General features: G+C 37.5%; 1 protein-coding gene across 1 annotated transcript; it reads left to right on the top strand.

The window, feature by feature from the left end:
- Positions 1 to 187: 187 nt before the first annotated feature.
- LOC107789546 (vacuolar protein sorting-associated protein 35A) lies at positions 188 to 16,841 on the top strand. The gene is made up of 22 exons (XM_075229794.1): positions 188 to 465; positions 583 to 679; positions 976 to 1,099; positions 9,723 to 9,908; positions 10,382 to 10,469; positions 10,670 to 10,726; positions 10,825 to 10,914; positions 11,023 to 11,145; positions 11,560 to 11,634; positions 11,707 to 11,766; positions 12,255 to 12,371; positions 12,633 to 12,872; positions 12,961 to 13,026; positions 13,178 to 13,267; positions 14,552 to 14,641; positions 14,913 to 15,002; positions 15,257 to 15,325; positions 15,417 to 15,497; positions 15,634 to 15,741; positions 15,840 to 15,943; positions 16,180 to 16,293; positions 16,397 to 16,841. Exons 1-22 carry the CDS (start codon positions 373 to 375, stop codon positions 16,605 to 16,607), a joined length of 2,373 nt encoding a protein of 790 aa, XP_075085895.1. The 5' UTR covers positions 188 to 372; the 3' UTR covers positions 16,608 to 16,841.
- Positions 16,842 to 22,084: the final 5,243 nt, after the last annotated feature.

The raw sequence follows: 22,084 nt of genomic DNA, 5'->3' as shown, positions 1-22,084 counted from the left end.
ACTATTTTCCCTTGAAACTTCAAACCTACGATTTCAACTTCAAGTTGATTTTTGAGACAACTAAAACATAGATATAACACAGGGACTAAAAGTGCTATTTTCCCTTGAAACTTCAAACCCACGATTTCAACTTCAAGTTAAATTTTAAGAACTTTATAAATTTCGGCTATTAATTAAATTTAAAAATGATCCTAAAGTGCACTTCGCCTGATACGGGAAAGAACCCGATATCCGACCCGACCCGCTCCCTATATGACTGGCAGTTGGAACAAAGCAAAGGCAACCAAAGTGAAGTCAATACCAAGAACATAAAAACCCACAAAAAACTCGTCGATCGCGAATTTCCCCCCTCGAAATCGATCAAAAAACGCTATGATCCCTAACGGAGTTGAAGATGAAGAGAAATTTCTAGCAGCTGGAATCGCCGGCCTTCAACAGAATGCTTTCTACATGCATCGCGCTCTTGTAATTTTCACAAAACCTCCCCAAATTTCTTCATAGCTTTATGTACATATGAAATTACAATTTTATTTGGTTTACATAAGCCCTAATTTTGAGTTTTTTACGGTTAACGAATTGTAGGATTCGAATAATTTGAAAGATGCACTCAAATATTCAGCTCAGATGCTATCGGAGCTCCGAACTTCAAGGCTTTCCCCTCACAAATACTACGAGCTATGTGTGTACTTTTCACTGATCTGATCTTAATTATTGATTTATTAATAAATTGAAACTTAATTTCAAAATTTAATGTTGTAGCTCTTTAACCTCAGTATTAAAACTGTGTCGCTGTTGTTTGCTTGTTTTTTAAATAACTTCAAATGCACGTTGCTGTTATGCTGAAATTTTAAATTCCAGCATTTGATTAGAAGCTCCTTAATCTCATTATTAGAACATTGTTGTGTCTTTTCTTTTCCTTGTTTTTTTTTAAATTTTAATTTCTTTTAAAATTTTGAATGCGCATTGCTTTGTTAGATATGCGGGCATTTGATGAATTGAGAAAGCTAGAAATTTTCTTTAAGGAGGAGACGAAGCGGGGTTGCTCGATTGTTGAGTTGTATGAACTCGTTCAGCATGCTGGCAACATTTTGCCTAGACTGTAAGTTGTAGTGATGATCCAGCTGTATCTTCTTCTTTTGCTCGATTTCTTAAAAGCTTTATCTTGTAGTTCTTCAGCAACTGATCTTATGTTTGCGAATTGGCTTAAAGGTTGTACTGTGTAACTATTTCATATGTCTCCAAAGAGAGGTACTTTTGGCTTAGATTGTCAGAAATAATGTTTTGTAGGAAAGTCATGTGATTAAAGACTCAAATGAATCATATAGAAAACGCTATCAATGATGGCCGAACAGTCAGGAGGAGAATACTATACTCCTTGGGTTAGAACGTTAGAAACCTACACCCAAGAAAGCATGACCGAAACAGTAGAGAAAATCAGAGATGGGTTTAGCGAGAATAAGTTTTTAGCTTACATGTAACTTTGATGAAAGCAGTTACAAGTTTAGGTAGAAAGAGCAGCTAGTGTCAGAGAGACACATGAAGCGAAGTATTTGAGTCTCGTTCTGTTTGGCCTTTGCTGTGTTTCTTTTAAGTTCTGTTGCCATGCTAATCTTACTGTTACCCTTCGCTCAAACTGCTTACATACATCTCTCTACCTTTCTTTAGCATAGGTTGGATGTACCTTTACAACTCACATGGACACAAGTGTTGCTGCTTTAACAGTTTGGTTACTGGGAATCAAGCTAGAGCAGTATTTTGGATAGCGTGCGGCGGCAAATAGCGACGAGGGTCCGCTTCACTGAGGCGAGAGGCGTGCAGCGAAGCGCTCGCCTTTTTGATGTGAAGCGACAATTTATACAAAAACATAAAATATTATATATATTAATAAATATATCAATTCAAAAGTTAAACTCAACAGATAGTCATAGTAGATTCATAAACTAAAGTCTAAAGTGTAAAACACGCAACATCTATTCTTCTTCAAGATTTTCAAATTCTAGAACTTCATGAATGTTAGCATTATATTGGCTATCATCTTCTTCATCCTCGGAGTCTTCATCATTTAGGGACCGGCTTGAACTTGCTACTCCTTTTCCCTTGTAATTTGAACTTGAAGAACTCCCTCTAAGACCATAGATATTCTCCTCAACACCAGCCGCCATAGAAACAGTACCCCAATCAAGATCATCTCCTACATATACTTGTTCTTCTTCATGATTTTGTGGGGCTCCAGTTAACCATTCATTTGCCTCGTCAATGTTATCCAACAAAATTGGATCAATGGTATCGCGAGCTTCATAACGTCGCCTCAATGTTCTATTGTATTTAATATACACTAGATCATTGAGACGCGATAACTCAAGCCTATTCCTTTTCTTGGAGTGAATCTGCGCATAAATTGTTTAGATTAATTAATAGATACTAATAATAATACAATATAGAATATTTTAATATAATAAGTCTGTTTCTTACATGCTCAAATACGCTCCAATTTCTCTCGCATCCGGATGCACTACAAGTTAGGCTTAGTATTTTGATGGCAAACTTTTGCAAGTTTGGAGTTTGATGTCCAAATTGCATCCACCATTCAACTATAGAAAAATATTTTAAAAGTTAATAAGTATAAATCAAATAAATTAAATTAAAGCTATAAGGATATCTATATTAAAGTTAGTTACCTGGCGACCTTATTTCTCTGGCTCTAATGGCCGCCTGTAAACTAAAAAGGCCATCTGCTTGTGAGTACCTACCAAACTCCTCCCCTATTTGATCTACCATCGCTGAATCAGGGACCAACTTCTCAAGACATTGATGGTATCCAACCCAAACCTCTGAATCCAAAGTGTCATCTCTAGTGTTCTTGTAAAATAATCCTGGGTTCAGAAGATGGCCTGCTGCATGCAAAGGTCGATGGAGTTGATTCGACCACCTGCTATCAATAATCTCAAAAACTTTCTCATATTTCCTAACATCTCCCTTAAATGACGCTTCAATAGTCTCTTTGGCTCTATCCATAGCTTCATAAAGATAGCCCATTGGTGGTTTTCTCTCCCCATCCACCATACGAAGCACCCTAATCAAAGGACCACCAACTTTAAGAGCCCGAACAACGTCATTCCAGAATGATGGAGAAATAAGAACTTTGGCAACTTCTTTCCCCGCAGCTTCCTTTGCATATCTATTATCTTTCCATTCATTTGAAAGAACTAGCTTTCTCAAGTTTTTCTTTTGCAAGTAAAAACTATGCAAAGTTAAGAAAGCCGTTGCAAATCTAGTCTTGGCCGGTCTCACCAAATTTCTTTCATTTGTGAATTTCCTCATCAAATTCAACAACAACGGCTTCTGACTGATGTAAGAATATATCTTGACGGCCTTAGTGAAAACTATAAAAGTAACAATAACAATTTTATAGTTAATACTTAATAGGACATAAGTATAAAACTATAAATAAAGTTAAAGCTTTAAAGATAACTATATTAAAGTTACCTGAAGCATATGGGTTTTCCTTGAATATGTCACCAAACATCAAGTTGATATAATGGGCAGCACATGGAGTCCAATAAATGTGTGGATACATAGCTTCCATCATCTTACCCGCACTAACATTCTCACTAGCATTATCGGTAACAACCTGTACAACATTTTCCTTTCCAATTTTATCAATAGTCTTTCTAAACAAGTTGTACATTTTGCTTCCATCCGTAGAAGAGTTGCTAGCATCGTAAGATTCAAGAAAAACACTCCCTTTTGGAGAGTTCACCAACACATTTATGATCATTTTCCCATTCCGCGCTGTCCATTTATCCATCATAATGGAACATCCAAACTTGTTCCATTCCACTTTATGCTCCTCAATAATTTTGTCTATCTTCTTCACCTCTTTTTTCAGATGAGTTACTCTAACTTCATGATAGCTAGGAGGCTTCATTCCTGGGCCATATTGTCCTACGGCCTCAATGAATTTATCAAAAGTTTTGTAGTTAACACAGTTGAAAGGAAGCCCTGCATCGTACATCCATGCTGCAAAGGCACTTACGGCGCGATCCCTCAAAATCTTCTTGGCTTCTAAACCTGAACTAGAATCATCTTTTCCCTTTTCTTGTTGTTTTGCCGAGAAATAAAGATTGAGAGGACCTTTTGTCACAGTACGTGTCGTGGATGACCCACTAGAACTATTAGAAGATATCTTTTGAGTTTTTTGGAGGGGAGGTCCCATTTGATCATCTTAATCCATTTCATCATCTTCATCAATTAGATTCACCGATGCTTCAAAATTCATTTGAGTTTTTGTCACATTTTTCTTATCAACAAATGCTTTTACTTCCTCCCTAACCTCGGGCGGACAAAGAGGACATTGTACTACATTTTTAAATCCACCTATCAAATGTTGCTTGTGACGAGTTATTCCACCATGATATGTTTTTTCACAAAATACACATTTAATTGCGGATCTTGATGAGCCTTTTATAGCATAATTCCAAGCTATATCATTTCGTTTATTACTATCGGATGACGCCATTTCAATGCTGTTTTATAGAAAAAAAATTATCACGTCAGTATGCAATTAATTCTATTCTATAAGACTATAAGTTTATAATTGAAAAAACATAGCAAAAAAAAAACAGAGCCTAAAAAGAGACTACTGCTACTGCCTCTGCTGTCGAAAAACAAACCCAAAAAAAAAATAAGAGAAGAAGAAAGAGGAAGGGAAGAAAGAGGAAGGGAAGAAAGAAAGAAAGAGCCCCTGCTCTGCTCTGCTCTGCCTCTGCTCGAAAAACAGAGCACCAAAAATAAGACAAGAAGAAGAAGAAGAAGAAGAAGAAGAAGAAGAAGAAGAAGAAGAAGAAGAAGAAGAAGAAGAAGAAGAAGAAGAAGGAAGAAAGAAAGAAGAAGGAGTTGATCGCTGAACTGAAGAAAGAAGAAGAAGAAAAAGAAAAAGAAAAATCGAAGTGTTGACTGTCGAAGTCGAAGTCGAAGAAGAAGAGAAGAAGAAGAAGAAGAAGAAAGGAGAAGAAGGAGATCGCTGAACTGAAGAAAGAAGAAAGAAGAAGAAAAAGAAAAAGAAAAAAGAAGATGACAGCAATGGTCGAATCCAAGTGTCGACTGTCGAAGTCGAAGAAGAAGAAGAAGAAGAAGAAGAAGAAGAAGAAGAAGAAGAAGAAGAAGAAGAAGAAGAAGAAAGGAGAAGAAAGTAACATACCTGGTTTACTGTGCTGATGTTTGATTATGGAGAAGATGAATCCCAAGCCCTAATCTTTGAAGTTGCTTAGTTGTATTCGCTGAAGGAGAAGAAGTTAAAACCCAAGCCCTAATATTTGTATTTTACACTGTCGCTGCCTTTTTCTTCTTTTTCTCTAAATAGCGTCGCTACGCTACGCCTCTCGCCTCGCAGCGCCTCTCGCTACACAGGCAGAGGCGTACGCTTTTTCAGAATCGCACCGCAACAGCCCAAAATAGCGCTACTGCCTCGCGCCGCGTCGCCACACGCTATTAGCGACGTAGCGCTCGCTATTTACAACATGGAGCTAGAGTTTGCATACAGTTTATTAAAACTGGAAAATAAACTGGAATCAAGCTAGAGTTTGCATACAGTTTATTTGTGTCTCGTTCTGTTTGGCCTTTGCTGTGTTTCTTTTAAGTTCCGTTGCCATGCTAATCTTACTGTTGTCCTTCGCTCAAAATGCTTACATACATCTCTCTACCTTTCTTTAGCATAGGTTGGATGTACCTTTACAACTCACATGGACACCAGTGTTGCTGCTTTAACAGTTTGGTTACTGGGAATCAAGCTAGAGTTTGCATACATTTTATTAAAACTGGAAAAATTTCCAATAAGTTATTTGAATATTTTGGGAGAGGACTGCTGTTTGGGGTAGTTAACAGTAGCCTTTCAGATTAGCAATAAATTTTTGGACTGGTTTTTGCTTAAGCAAACTGTAAGAGTAGATGGATATTTTTCCTTGTTTTTTTCTTTCTTTATGGTAAATGGAAATTATGCTCCTTTTTTAATCGGTTAGAATGGGTAGGTGGGAGAGGAGGTCAGGTAGTTAGAAGGATAGCTGAACAAAATCAGACGCAATTTCTTATGTGAAGGAACTAGGAAGCTAAAAAGTAGCATTTGATAAAGTAGGATAAAGTCATGTTATGCAAGGAAAGGGGAAGTTTAGGTGTCAGGGATCTTGGCCTCCACAATAAAAGCTTGCTCTTTCCTCAGTCAGATTCTCTGTCCTGGTTAATGGTAGCCCGTGTGGTTTCTTTGGCAGCTCCAGGGGTCTCAGGCAAGGTGACCCTCTATCCCGCATGCTATTCATTCTAGTGATGGATGCTCTGAGCAAAATGGTGGATCGTGCGGCGGGTGGAGGCTTCTTGAGAGGATTCTCAGCTCCGATCGGGATGCTCAGTGCCCGAAGAGTCTCTCATTTGCTTTTTGCGGACGACACCCTGATTTTCTGTGATGCCGATATGGACCAGTTGACCTGCCTGAGGCAGGTCCTGCAGTGGTTCTAGATAGTATCGGGACTCAAAATCAACCTCGGCAAGTGTGAGATTTTCCCGGTGGGTGAGGTCGCTAACATTGATGCTTTGTCTCATGTTCTCAGATGTAAGTTGGGCTCTCTTCCCACTACTTACCTTGGTCTACCACTGGGCGCTTTGCATAAGGATACTACGGTTTGGAATCCAGTCATTGAAAGGGTTGAAAAAAGATTAGCAGGCTGGCCGAAACGGTACTTGTCAAAAGGCGGTAAGGAAGTGCTTATCAAAAGCACTTTGTTGAGTATCCCTACCTACTACTTGTCCCTGTTGAAAGCTCTTGTGAGCATCACAGAAAAATTGGAACGGCTTCAAAGGATTTTTCTTTGGGATGCGGCAGATGGAACTAGAAAGTTTCATCTAGTGAATTGGCAGACAGTCACTTCCCCAAAGAAGTGAGGTGGACTTGGCAGGGTATTCAACAGAGCTTTGCTGGGGAAATGGCTGTGGAGATTCGAGGTAGAAGAGCATGCTCTATGGAGGGAGGTCATAGTAGAAAAGTACGATTCCACGGGAGGGGGTTGGAGGAGCAAGGCAATCACAACACCGTTCGGGTGTGGCATGTGGAGGAGCATCATGAAGAACTGCGAAGCTTTCTATGGCAACATCACTTACAGGGTGAGAGATGGAAGGAGAATCAGCTTTTGGAATCACAGGTGGTGTGGAGAGGATACCTTGAGGGTCTCTTTTCCCCACGTCTTCAAAGTTTCAAACTAGAAGAAATGGATGGTCCAACAGATTCGCAAGGAGCATGAAGGGGGTAGTATGAGACCTCTCTTTTAGAAGGAACATGCAAGATTGGGAGATTGCAGAGCTCCAAAATTTGCTGGCACTACTATACGGGCAAGACAGGCCCCATCCATCTTGCGATTCTTGGAGATGGAGGTTGCATGGCGATGGTTTGTTCACCGTAAAGTCCTTTTACTAGAGTATGTTGGTGAGAGAGGAGGCTACTTTTCCATACTCCTCGATCTGGATTTCTAAGGCGCCCACGAAGGTGTGCTTTTTTGCATGGCTAGCGGCGAGGGGAGTGATCTTGACAGCTAAAAATCTGCGACAGAGAGGAGTTACACTTGTTAGTTGGTTTTACATTGTGTAAAAGCTCAGGGGAAAAAGTTGATCATCTTTTGTTGCATTGCCCTGTGTCCTCGGGTTTGTGGAGGGCAATCCTGAATCTTTTTGGTGTTCAATGGGTGATGTCAAACACTGTAAAGGAAATGCTATATAGCTGGGCCGGTTTCCGTAGAAGAAGCAAGCAAAAGGCGTGGAAGTTCGCTCCGTTAGCTCTCATGTGGACAGTTTGGGGAGAGAGAAATAAGAGAGTTTTTAAGGGGATTGAGTGTCCTTTTTCACATCTTAAGAATAGTCTTTTATCTTTGATCGCTTTTTGGTGCACCCATATAGCCCCTACTTGTGTAGAAGATTAGGCGTCTTTTGTAGAGAATCATGTTCTAATGTAAATTCTCTTACTTTTTGGTATACTTCTTGTATACGGGAGTTTTTTCTCCCTTTTGATTAATACAATTTTCTTTATAAAAAAAAAATAAAAGCTTGCTCTTTAAGTGGTTGTGAAGATGGAATAATACTGGGAAGGAACTATGTAAAGAGTTAAAGGTTAAATACAGACTACAGAAGTATATTGCTCCCTCTTGTGCCAATTTATGTGATGCTCTTTCCTTTTTAGTCAGTCCCAAAAAGAATGACACATTTCTTTATTTAGTAATAACTTAACTCTAAACTCCCCATTTTACCCTTAATGAGATGATTTATAGCCACAATTTTTTTGGCTTGTTTTAAACCATAAGTTTTGAAAATCTTTCTTTCTTTCTTAAACTCCGTGCTAAGTCAAACACCATCACATAAATTGGAATGGAAGGAGTAATAGTTGGTGGGATGAGTTCCAAGAGCATACCAGACTAAAAATTGGAGATGGAGGAAGAATTAATTTCTGGCAAGAGAAATGGTTTAGAGAGGATATTTCAGCTGCCTTATTCTCGGAGCTGTATAGTATGGTGCTGAACGGAAACTGTGTCATTGCTGATTGTTGGGACGGCATGCCTGGTCTTCTCAGGAGATATTTTTTAACGGTTGGGAGTTGTAGAGTTTCAACAAGCTACTGGAAATTACTGAGAGCATATTACCGATAAGCTTCCAGAATGATTTCTTCTGTTGGGGGATGGGCAAGAGTGATGGTATTTTCAGTAAAGTCGAGCTATCAGTTAATGGTTAAGAACAGGGCTGAAAACAGTGCAGATTGGTCATGGAAATTGCTGTGGAAAACTAAAGCCCCAACCGAAGTTGCTTGTTTCGTTTGGGTAGCAGCACCTGAGGTTTTCTTTAAACAGGAAGAGTTACAGAAAATAAGCTTTAATTTATGTTGGTGCTATTTATGCGGAGGGTGGTGAATCAATGAATCACTTACAGCTAAGCAAATACGTATGGTGCATGTTCCTCAATTTTTATGGTGTTCAATGGGTCATGCAATGCAAGCAAATGTAAGACTAGTTCTGTATAGCTGGCAGAGACAAAAAGTGGGAAAGGAGAAAAAAGGGAAGACCTGGAAGACCACTCATTTATGCATAATGTGGAATATTTGGCTTGAGAGAAACAGAAGATGCTTCGAGGGGAAGGAAGAGAACATCCTGCTTTTGAAAAATAGATGTATACAAAGTCTAAGGTGCTTCACTTCTTTTGAGCTGAGGGTCTTTGGGAAACAACCTCTCTACCTTCGTTAGGTAGGGGTAAGGTCTGCGTACACTTCACCCTCCCCAGACCCCACTTGTGGGATTTCACTGGGCTTGTTGTTGCTGTTGTTGTTGTAAAGTCTAAGGTGCAATGCTGATTTTGCTATTAATATTGATGCAATGCTGGAGTCTTGGATTCCTTACAGCTTCAGAGGATTCCTTTTCCAGAAATTTTTTGTACTTTATTCTTTAATAAAATTTTACCTTTATTGATCAAAAGAAAAGATTTTCACTAGTACTAATTTCGTTCAAGATCATGATTAAAGGTGGAATGGTTATAATCCTGCTTCGCTGCATTGTTTCCTTTCTTCTTTAGTTGTTTAACCTATGTCAAAGAGGATGCGCTCATTTTATCATCTGGTTGCTTTTAAGCCAGTCTTAAATCTTGTTTTCTATTATTTGCTCATCAGGATTTCTACAGTTCATACCTTGATTTTTGTTTCTCAGGTATCTCCTATGCACAGTGGGGTCTGTGTACATCAAATCCAAGGAGGCGCCTGCCAAGGATATTCTTAAAGATCTGGTTGAAATGTGCCGTGGTATACAACATCCTTTGCGTGGGCTCTTCCTGAGGAGTTATCTTTCTCAAGTCAGCAAGGATAAATTACCTGATATAGGTTCTGAGTATGAAGGGTAAGGATGTTACTCAACTCCACAATGGTTTACCATCAATTTAGTTACAAGAATCATGTGTCAATTTCCAGTTTTATGGATTTCGTTTACAATGTTCTAGCAGCGAGGTATAAGTGCTTGAGAGAGAAAAATACTATGCTGAAGTGTCAACCTGAAGACACAAACACTGACATGACCAAGCTAATTGGCAGTGCCTGCAGTGTAACCGTGTGTTAAGTTGAAATTATTTGAATAAAGATGCTAATAAAAAACGTTGTTCATGGTAACCGGTTGTTGTTGTCTTATTGCCAAATTGATTAATTGAAGATTTCCTCAACTATGTTAACATAGTATGATCTTAACTCAGAAGAAAGAAAAATGAAAAAGAAAATAAACTATCTTACCTTCATTTTAAGCTTCTTTTATACTATGTAATTTCACCTGTATTATGAATATTGTTGTTGGATGCACTAATGTCTTGTTCCCTCCCACAGGGATGCTGAAACTGTTGTGGATGCTGTAGAGTTTGTTCTCCAAAATTTCACGGAAATGAACAAACTCTGGGTTAGAATGCAACATCAGGTTGGTTGAAACATCTGTGGATGCTATAACATGCTCTCATGCTTTGACATGCATAGTACCACAATGCTTGCATGTCATGAAGGTAAATGTAAATCATGAGGGCAGAATTCGTGGTCATGCAGGTGTTTTAATGCTTGTGAATGATTCATACTCTTTGCTGATCATGAGTTGAGGCTAGCATCGGGCTTTCTCATCTGCAGGGACCTGCTCGTGAAAAGGAGAAACGAGAAAAAGAAAGGAGCGAGCTTCGTGATCTCGTATGAGCTGTTACTTCATCATGTTTACTGGCACCCAAATAAGCAATGGAAGTGCACACTCATGCGAGGATTTTCCTTTTTGCTTTTACTTTTGGTAGGTTGGGAAGAACCTGCATGTTCTCAGTCAAATAGAAGGAATCGACCTGGAGATGTACAAAGAGACCGTGCTTCCAAGAATTTTAGAGCAGGTGATTGGTCTAGGAATGTAGTGGCCTTTCAATAACTTTCACAGTTTGTTTAAGCCATAATGTGAACTATTTACTGACTCAAAATGCGTACCTCATGGTTGTGTTTAGGTTGTCAATTGTAAAGATGAGATTGCACAGGGATATTTGATGGATTGCATAATTCAAGTCTTCCCTGATGAATATCACTTACAAACTCTTGAAACATTATTGGGTGCTTGTCCCCAGCTTCAGGTGTGTTATTTTTTTGTTTCGTATCACAAGCTTTTCGTTAAATAGACCAGAAGTGTAGAAGGAAAAATGTCATGCCTGGTAGGATCCGAGGAGTGTGGGATTGGTTTACTATCCGCAACAATGTAATGTATTATGTTGGCTATATCAGATGAAAGATTTGTTGTGAAAGTTTATAAAGTGTATTGTTTGTTTACAGCGTTTCCATCTTATACTGAAGTTCATTATCTTTTCTTATTGGCTTCTGATAAAATCTTTGATAATTTTGTCACCATTAATAAAGTCACACTGGTGACATAAATTTGTGTCGTCATTTTCCTTGAACTGTCTGTGACAGTTCTAAGTATCCGCCATTAATTGCTTAACCTCTATTAGAATTTAAACTTCTAAACACCATTTCCTATGTCATTATTTCAGCCATCTGTTGATATCAAGATGGTGCTTGCTCGGCTGATGGAAAGGCTCTCAAACTATGCTGCTTTAAGTACAGATGTAAGTAATACATTATAAACTTTCTGGAATCGGATTTTTTACATGTAGTGTCTAAATGATTCCTTACTGCAGGTCTTACCAGAGTTTTTCCAAGTGGAAGCTTTTGCAAAACTAAATAATGCCATAGGGAAGGTAAACGAGATAACTACCCTTGACTAAAATGCAATTCTTGTTTATGAAGGTGTGGAGTACTTAAAGAAAATATTCCCAGGTGTGGATTTTCTACCTCCAACATGTGAATATTAAGTGGAACTCACTGAACTTTAAAAGCTAGAATCAATTATTTGACTAATTCAAAAATTAATAAGCCAAGAAATAGAAATTGACCATAGATCTGTGGATGTCACTGGAAAGTTAATTCATGGAGACCGTGCTCGTCACAACTGTAGAGTGGTAATCTTTTGATTTATGCATGCATAGATTCTGATTTTCTTCCAAGTTTTGCCTCCCCAAACTTATGCTCTTTCCATGAAGAGGCCACCAAACCTTCCGTGACATTCTTTCAACTTATTTCCTGTTTTCTGACTGGAGGGATTATGCATACATTTTTTTTCCAATATCAATGGTGGCTTTGACTTTTCAAGTAGTTCGGATATCATGCCCGTCTCTCTGTTGTGCAGGTGATAGAAGCACAAGAAGACATGCCTATTGCTGGAGTTGTGACTTTATATTCATCTCTTCTAACTTTTACTCTTCATGTCCACCCTGATCGTCTTGATTATGTGGATCAGATCTTGGTAGGTCAACTCTTATTCTTTCCCTTTTTCTTTTTATCTATATATATTAAAATACTTTTGATAAGGTTGTTTATGTCATTTATGTTCTGTATTCCAGAATGAAGATTGCATGTGAAACAATTTAACCAAAAAAAAAGGGAAGAAACTAATAGAAACGACATAAGGTTGACTAGAAGCTGTATGCATTTAGATAACTTGCTTGCCTGCCTTGTGCATATGAAACCTGTAACTTACTAATGACCACTCTATTATTCTCTTCAGGGTGCATGTGTTAAGAAACTTTCTGGTAAAGGAAAGCTCAAAGACAGTAAAGCAACAAAACAGACTGTGGCCCTTTTAAGTGCTCCACTGGAGAAGTATAAGGATATTGATACTGCATTAAAGCTGTCAAATTATCCTCATGTTATGGAGTACCTTGATGATGCAACTAGTAAAGAGATGGCTAATGTTTTAGTTCAAACTATTTTAAAAAGTAAGACTTGCATCTCGACAGCTGAAAAGGTTAGTTCCTTTTAATTTAGTTCTTTAAATTTTTCTTTATGTGTAATAATATAGCCTCTTTATTACTTCAAAATTAATGGTCTGTCAGGTAGAGGCACTTTTTGAACTAATGAAAGGACTTATCAGAGATTTGGATGAGAATATTCATGATGAGGTGAGCGGGGACTTCTCTGCTTATGCAATTAGTTTCCTCATATCTCTCCACCTTCTTTTTGCTGTGTTCTTAGCGGTTAGGCTTTCTGAAGGTTATTTTGCTTAAATCAGTATGCAATTAGGCCTAAGTTTCTTTAACCTCCCATTTTCAGCTTGACGAAGAAGATTTCAAGGAAGAGCAGAACTCTGTTGCACGGCTTATTCAAATGCTTCACAATGACGACCCTGAAGAGATGCTGAAGGTAACGAGTGTAGAGTGATACCTGTTTCTAGATTCTTTGCATATTCCTCTGAATGATAGCCTCTCTACTTGTTATAGCTGGAAAAGTTTGTCATATCATGTACTTCTTATAGTTTGGGATTGAGTGTGATCAACTGTGTTTTTTGAATCAAAATTTTTGTGGTGCATGTACTCTATTTCATTTTGGTCAGCTTCCTTAACAGCTATTATATGATTAATGAGATGGCACAACAAAGATGCCTAGAACTTTTTGCTTAGATCAGTACCACTAATATGTCTAAGAGTATTTTTGCTCTGATCAGTACCACAAAGATGTCTAGAATTATTTTTCTCTGTTCCAAAGTTGAATGCCCTGGTTTCATTGGCATGACGTTGATTGAGAAAACTTTTTTCTTTTGTTGTTTTGGGGACTATGTAAACGTAGGTTTCATATATCTTTCCAATTTCCAAAATTTTGAATAATTAAACAGTAATTTACAAATGAAAAACATAGTGTCTTCTTCAGGACAATGGCTGATCCCTTTTTGGGACATCACAAAGTATAACCAGGACACTGCATTTGGGATAAAGTACCTTTTGTTGTGTCTGTTTCATCTCTTCTTTCTATGACATGCTCTCTCCAATATATATACCCAACTCGTGCTCACCCGCTACCAACAAGAGCATAACAAAAAAAAACTAGATTTGCAATATGTATGCTCAGATCTAGGACTTGAAGTGCCACCAAGCGGTAGAGAAATTAACACAACCATGGAGATAGAGGGAAAAGAACTAAGACTCAAACAGATTAGAAACAAATGGAACTGCCAAAGAAAGGAGTTTATAAAGACAAAACTGCTTTGAAGTGGGACCACATAGAGCAGTTGTTTTATGGGGAGATGGTCTCTCAAAATATCTCCTTGCTCTTTGTAGTTAATAAGGGAAATATGAAAAAAGAAATTGGGAATGATGTCAGTTAAATGAAGCAGTAGCTGTAGAGATTGATATGACATGATTGACGTACCAATATAGAATAAAAATTCCAGGATAAATTAAATCATATAAGCTTTACCGTTTGTAAATTCAATTCAAGATTGACATAAAAATTCTCGTTAAATTGAGAATGAAGTTTTCATTCCTCTAGCAAGTAAAAAAGTGTGATGTTCTTATTTTCTTTGATAAGTTTGTTAGTGCGAAATAAAATGCTTCAATCCAGTGTTACATATATATGTACCATAAGGTTTATTCTGGCTATAGCTGTTGGTTTCTTGCTTTTCAGATTTTTTACTAATTTGCTGATTTGCAGATAATTTCTACTGTGAAGAAGCATATTCTGACAGGAGGACCGAAGAGGCTTCCCTTTACTGCCCCTCCCCTTATTTTCAATTCTCTTAAGGTATGAATTCACCACTCAAGGACTACAAGAGGGGTGAAGTGATGAATGTCCCATGCTTTTTATTCTTCAAAAGAAATGATTTAAGTTACGGAAGTTTTGAATGTGCATTTTAAGATGATCCTTTCCCGATGCAACTGCTTGTTCAAAGGTTTAAATAACAGAAAAAGGAAATCAACCCCCTTCCCCTTTTCTCAGGGAGAGAGTTTCCAGTGTCGTACAGAACTGAATTCTCTGTTGAGCTACTGATGTTGTAAATTTCCTTCTTTTCCAGTTGGTTAGGCGACTGCAGAACCAAGATGAAAATGCTCCAGAGGAAGAGGCATCTGCTATGCCTAAGAAAATTTTTCAGATTTTAAATCAGGTAATATAGCTGAATGGGGTTGTATGAGCTATTTGGTCAATGTGTTACATTGCATTTCAAGCTCTCAACTAAAGCTATTATGATTCTCAGTCAAAAGACCAAAAAAAAGATTAAAAAAAATCAGCTTTACGTCTCTTGTATCCCTTTTCTTTATTTAGTTAGCTTCTCTTCCTTCATTTGCATCTGTTCTGTGATACTTATGATTGTGCTGAGGCAATTGTTATTACTTATAAATTGCATGCACCGTATTCCAGATAATTGAGGCTCTCTCAAGTGTTCCAGTACCTGAACTAGCATTGAGGTTGTACTTGGAGTGTGCTGAGGTACATGAATTTATCCTTGGATTTGTGTAAGATTGTGGAATCACAAATTCTAAAAAATATGGGTTTACTGACATGTAGTTGTGTTGCTCAGGCTGCCAATGACGCTGACCTAGAGCCTGTTGCCTACGAATTTTTCACCCAAGCTTATATACTATACGAAGAAGAAATTTCGGTAGTATTTGCTCATTTTATCATTACTTTATCATGATTTCTATTTTCTTGACTTCCTGGTATTTCGATATATTTACATTTATTGTGCATTTCATGCATTGCTTGATTTTTCTAATTCCAGTTGAATGGTTTGATAGGACTCCAAAGCTCAGGTGACTGCAATACACTTAATAATAGGGACTCTTCAGAGAATGCATGTCTTTGGTGTTGAGAACAGGGACACTTTAACGCACAAGGCCACAGGGGTAACTATTTTACCACCTCTTATTTTCTTATTCCTTATTTCAGCTTCGTCATTCTATGGTTGTAACCGTTTCCCCCTTCTTTTCTTGATATCCTCCAGTACTCGGCAAAACTCCTGAAGAAGCCTGATCAGTGCAAAGCTGTGTACTCCTGTTCGCATCTTTTCTGGGTTGATGATCAGGACAGCATCAAGGATGGAGAGAGGTTCGTAACTCTACCATGCACACAAGGGATGAAATGTACCTTTGGCACTCTGCATACTTACCGTGCCTCTCTTATTATGAACATTTATTAGCCTGGGTTTATACCAGCATGAGATGTGGTTTATGTATTTGTGGGTCTTCCCTGACTGAGTTTTCCCCCTTTGAGTTCTGCTCGATTTCAAGTTTTTTTGTAGCCTTTCCTGTTCTTATGTGGTTGTTTCTTTTTCATTCATCCAGGGTTTTGCTTTGCTTAAAACGGGCTTTAAGAATTGCGAATGCTGCTCAACAAATGTCCAACGCAACCCGAGGCAGCAGTGGATCAGTCTTGCTCTTTATAGAAATTCTAAACAAGTAAAACAACACTATACATCCTTGTTTGTTTACCTTTCTTGGGGCCGGTCTCTGTTTTGCAGGTCCTTAACGATAGAAACACTTATCATTTGTATGATGTCAGGTATTTATATTTCTTTGAGAAGGGGGTGACACAGATCACAGTTGCATCCATCCAGAGCCTGATTGAGCTAATAACAACTGAAATGCAAAGTGAAAACACAACTTCGGATCCTGCTGCAGATGATTTCCTTGCAAGCACATTACGATATATCCAGTTCCAGAAGGATAAAGGTGGAGCAGTTGGTGAGAAATATGAATCCATCAAGTCTTAGTTAAAAAGACAATTTCTTGCAAGGAGTTTGCATTCTTGATGTTACAGAAGCAGATTATTTTGTTTTCCAGTACAAATTCATTTTGGCTTTTTGATTTGTCTGTTAGTGGAGATTCTGCATTTTACAGCAGGTTAGCGGAAGAAGTTACAAATATCTGTATATCCTAACCATACTTGTCATGATTTTGATTGTTGTAACAATTTTTTCTTGTAGAGATCTGAGTAAATTAGAGGCTACATAATCCAGATCAAACTTGTGATTGTGATAATAACTGGAATAAGTTTGTTTTGGAGTTGCATAGTCACGTACTCACATGTTAACGCCTCTCGCTGATATGTAGAAATTCATTACTATTAGTGCTTATAACTTAAATCCTTCATTTCTTTGGATAATCAACAATATATTAGTGAGATTCAAACTCGTTAAACTCCTTATCATAGAGAGCTCAAGCTCTAATGCAAAGTAAATGCGGCACAATTTCGATATGTTGGCAAATGTTTGAAGCCTAAATAGCTTTAAAAGAAAAACAAATTTTGAAAAGACGATTTTGGAGACTTTAACATTTAAATGATGTGTTTTTTCAGCTTTGCTCCAGAAATTTTGAGGAAACTTTTTGACATTGAAGCAGGCAGTAGATATGAATAGTCTTTTTCATTGCTTTCTAATTATTCGAAGTTGGTGTGTCGGCAATAACATGAAAATGAAAGTCAAAAAATGCAATTTCCAAAGAAATTTCTTAGGCATTTTGATAATATTTGGTTGAAGTTTGATATATATGTTTGCAGCTAAAGTTACACAAACTTTTACAACTACCCAGTTCATAGCATACTTTTGGACTTTGCACATAGAGTCATGGACTGCTAATCCAAAAGTCTTGTTTATTGAACCAACTCATCATAGAAAAAAAACAGAACATTCAAATATAAGACTCCTCTACCAGAGTAGATTTACATGGTACCAAAAAAAGTAGAAAAGAAATTAAAAAAAAATGTCATCTTTAATTCTTATATACGTTGAAAGCGTTCAATAGTTCTTCAATTCTGTTGTGATAATCAACATCTTGCGTCTTGAGAAATAACCTTACAAGCTTTTGAACCAATCGCTAATACTCCAACTCCGCCATCTTTTGAGAATTCAAACTGTAAAGCTTCACAAGACACTTGAAGATCTCGACATGTTAATTATGTGAGAAGGTGTTGTATGATTGCTAATTTGAATCTTTCCATTTAGGCTTACAGAAAATTTTGTGGTCCGACCAGAAGCAAGATCACGAATAGCAGATGTACCAATCCAATATTCATATGGCTCGGGTAAAGCTGCAAAGGTTGAATCAATTGACGTTTTAGCTTTTCCATCTTGATTGAATTTACCTAACAAATTAGCGCTCCAAATAAGGGTATTGTCGTAGGATATACTATCTCCATTTGATTTCTCAATTTGGTGGAATCAATAGTTGTAGTTTTCGAATTGTCTGATTTCTCCATTTGATCACAAGAGGATCTTGACCAAAATCTTGAAAAGAATGTAATGAAAGTAGAAGGTTGTATTGAGTACTATGACTAACAAGAGAGCAAACTTTGTTATACTTTTTAGAGTTAAGGTATGGCCTATGTGAAAATGGATTATGTGTGAATGGTAACTTTTTTTATCCTTAATATATTTGGTTTTGGAAAGGCGTAAATTGTTTGCTTTATGGAAACTAAAGAAACGTTTTTCATTAATCAAATGGAGAAATCTATGAGTACCTAATTTTTGATTATGCTTGAATTTTTTTCCATCCATCTCACAAATACTTTACTTCTCACTCCATCTTTCCCGCTCCCATCTTCACACACGTGTCCCCACTCCACTTTCCCACGTCCCCACTCTTTGTCCCCCATGCTTGTCCCCCCACTCACAACCCATCTTCTACTCACTCACGTTTTCACCATGGGAATCACCTGGAAACTCCAGCTCAAAAACGCAACAAGACAACGCCAAAAGACCGATAAAACACCTAAAAATCCATTCCAAAGGGGGAAAAAATCAGCCGCGAAAATAGTCCAAAAAGCAACGAAAAATCCAGCAAAAACGCCCCCTTTCCAAAATCGACTTCGCACAACACCACAAAACAACCCGTAACAACAGCATTTTCGGGTTGAGGTTAATGTGAGAGGTCGTTGAAGTTCCGATTGAAGTTCCCGGTCAGAGGTTTAGTTCACGTTCCAGCTTTGGACGTCATTTTCTTCATTGTAGACTATTTTGATGCTCTAACCCATTGAAGCAGTCGTTTTACTAAAGGTCATATATTAACTCTATTCTTCTTTCAATTTCTAGATCTTGTGCCATGGATGATTGAATTGTTTGTTTGATTTTTCTCTTATTTTTGTTTACTTCTTACGTGATGATGTTGTGAGCATTTTTGTGGTAGCTTTTCTTGCCTCGTTCTTAATGGAGTATAAGTCTTGGTATTCTCTTCTCTCATGCACATGTGAATCTTAAATGGATTTAGTCAGTCTCAAGTCTCAACAAGTATGCCATAGATTTCGACTTTTTTGATGAGATGCTCATTTTGTTCATTTATGTATTAACATGTTAAAAATATGAATTTCCATTTAATATATTTTTGAAGTTTGTAGTAACTTGAAAATTTTGATAATATGCTCAACTTCATTAATCTGGTAACTTACTGCAAAGTTTCGGCATAAGAACTTAAAAAAAAAAAAAGAACAGTAACAAAAGTCTTTTATTTCTATACCCTTGATATTCTCATTGTACCAGCAAGACCATGAGTTTATTTTTATGTGGAGTTTGAGTCCTTAAATGATTTCTTCCTTTAGTCGACATTTGGTGCTTTAGTTCTTCTTTGGTTAGATCAATAACATGCTTCATATGGCTAGAAAATCGGTGGGTTATGTGTTTTGTTTTGGTAAAAATAGAAGGTTTGGACTTTTGTTTTATGACAAATTTGGCCGGGGATTTCTCTTAGATATGGATTTTAAGATTAATGGACCATTGTTTATAATCTAACCCGGATAGAGCCTACTTTTCCATAATTTATGCCTCACAATAATTTCAAAGTTTAGGAAGAATAATGAACACTGTTAGAGTGCTTTAGGCACACTTTTAATTAGTTTATCGCGATTACGTATACGTTCGCGTGGCATGATTATGATTTCCAAAATTAAAATCGAAGTATGTGTTCACGTAACTTTGGCCAAAATAATCTTAATATAATAAAAATGCTATTAATTGTGTACACTTACGCGTGACACGATTTTGGCACAATAAACAAAACGAATTCACACACGTGATTCGTTTTAAAGAAAATTCTATATTTTAAAAGCGGATAGATAAAACATGGAAACCAATAAATCACAGTTTATCCAAAATTAATTCAAGCCAAGTTGTAGTCAATAAAGTGACCGTGCTAGAACTACGGGACTCGGGGAATGCCTTACACCTTCTCCCGGTCAACAAAGTTCCTTACCCGGACTTTATTTTCGCATACCAATAATAAAAGAGTCAAATCTTTTGAATAGAGATTTAAATAAAAGGTGACTTGGAACACCCAAAAATCAAATTCCAAGTGGCGACTCTGAATAATAAAATAATCCCTAATTCAAAAATCACTTCAAATAGAAAAACTCTTTTAACCCACAACAATCTGCTTGATATTGAAGAATTCGAGCTAGGGTGTGACAGCTCTAGCGACTATGCTGGGGAATTCAAGAATTCGAGCTTATACATTGAATTTATTTGGTTTTATTAATTTTTGTATATATTGTGATTTATTTGGGCCTAATGTGCTACTTGTCCAATTTTTACCGCTTTGATATTGTTGAATTGTATATATAAACTGTCTTTTCACGCACTCCCTCTGAGTCTTCTGAATATAACCTTGGGAATCACGTATACGCGCCCCATTCTTCTTTGAGATAAAGCCAGTGGGCCTGGGCTCCCGGTGAAGGATTATTAGTCACCCATGTTTAAAAACGGGGAGGTTCTAGTAGTTAAGCCGGAGAAGTATTTCTCCCGATACGCTACCCCTTCCCAACTCGAGTTGTCTGCTCATTTTATGGCCAGTCTAGATACACCTCATCCCTTAGGATTTTTAAAACCTAGAAGAACAAGTCACATGCTTGGTTATTCCTAGTAGGATCGCTTTGTTGCATCATGTGCATTTGACTTAGCGAAACTCGGCATAGGGGCCGGGTCCGTATAAGACAGGTATCCTTTTGCGACCATCATGTACACTTATGTGCTACTTGATGCATTTTTTTGGGAAGGTTTGCTTGTATTGTTGACTGGCATTAGAAAATTAGTTAAGCGAAATTGAAAAAAAATAAAAAAAATCTTTCCCCCTGTTTTGCACAAATAATCTTTTTTTTTACTATAAAAAAATAAAAAACAAAAAAAAGAAGAATAAAAATGGTCAAAATCTATCAAGTCTTGGACCGAACTACGTGGGTCTGATTCTCACCGGATGTGAGATACGTAGGCAAACCTCATCGGTTCCGGCCCCAATTTTTAAAAATAAAAATTCAAAAATATTTTTCCTTTCATTGATTCCCTCTTTAGAACTCTTTCCTTAGAAAATCCAAATAAATAAATAAATTAAATCCAAAAATATTTTCCTTCTTTTTCGAAGTCTTTCATTCGAAAAAAAAGAACAAAAACAAAAATTCAAATCGAAATCCAAAATATTTTCTCCTTTAGAATTCCTTTCTTTTTTAAAAAACAAATTCAAAATTCCATAAAAAGAAAAACAATGGGTCAGTTTATTCCCGATCTCCCTGAACTACTTAATGATCTGATTCATGCGGCGACATGATACGTAGGCAACCCAAAAAAGGTTCGATCAAAATATTTTTCAACGATTCTAAGATGATGGATCAAAATGAGGCGTGAGTGACAAAGAAAAAAAATGGTGATAATGTTAGGAGCGTGTCATATTACGTGTGATTCATATCTATAAAATGCCTAACCCTAACACGTTTGCTGTCTCTTATATAGTAAGCTTAAGGAGGTTGGTTTGTGGTGAAACTGACAACACATCATTACTTTACCAAATCAAAGGAAACGGTAGTAATGGATAACAGTGATAAAATCGAGTTAGTTAGTGACAATCCCTAAGGTTCGTCAGTTGAGCAAGAGTTGGAGGAAATAAGAAAATTGAGACAACAACTGTCTGATGTATATCAAGCTTGGGTTTTCGGTCAGCCTCCACTCCATGGTCCCTCAGAGGGAACTTCCACCGTACCCCAGGCTACTCAACCACCGCTCTATGCAGTGAGCGATCACATTCTACCACCAGGGTATGTGCCAAACTACAGCCTTCATGCTGCCCCTAGTACCTCTAATATGCGACTTCCAGTCGCACCAGTCAGGAACACCCCTCTCGTCATGTCTGGCGCGCCGGTATATACAATCCCTCCACCACCTCCTATGACGAGGCCAAACAACGAGCCACCATCGCATGCTTATGATGGCCAATA

This window comes from Nicotiana tabacum, chromosome 14 (assembly GCF_000715075.1).
Source record: "Nicotiana tabacum cultivar K326 chromosome 14, ASM71507v2, whole genome shotgun sequence".
In the NCBI taxonomy this organism is placed as follows: domain Eukaryota; kingdom Viridiplantae; phylum Streptophyta; class Magnoliopsida; order Solanales; family Solanaceae; genus Nicotiana; species Nicotiana tabacum.
Note: the sequence above shows the minus strand (reverse complement) of the source record. Positions and strands in the feature narration are given on the sequence as shown.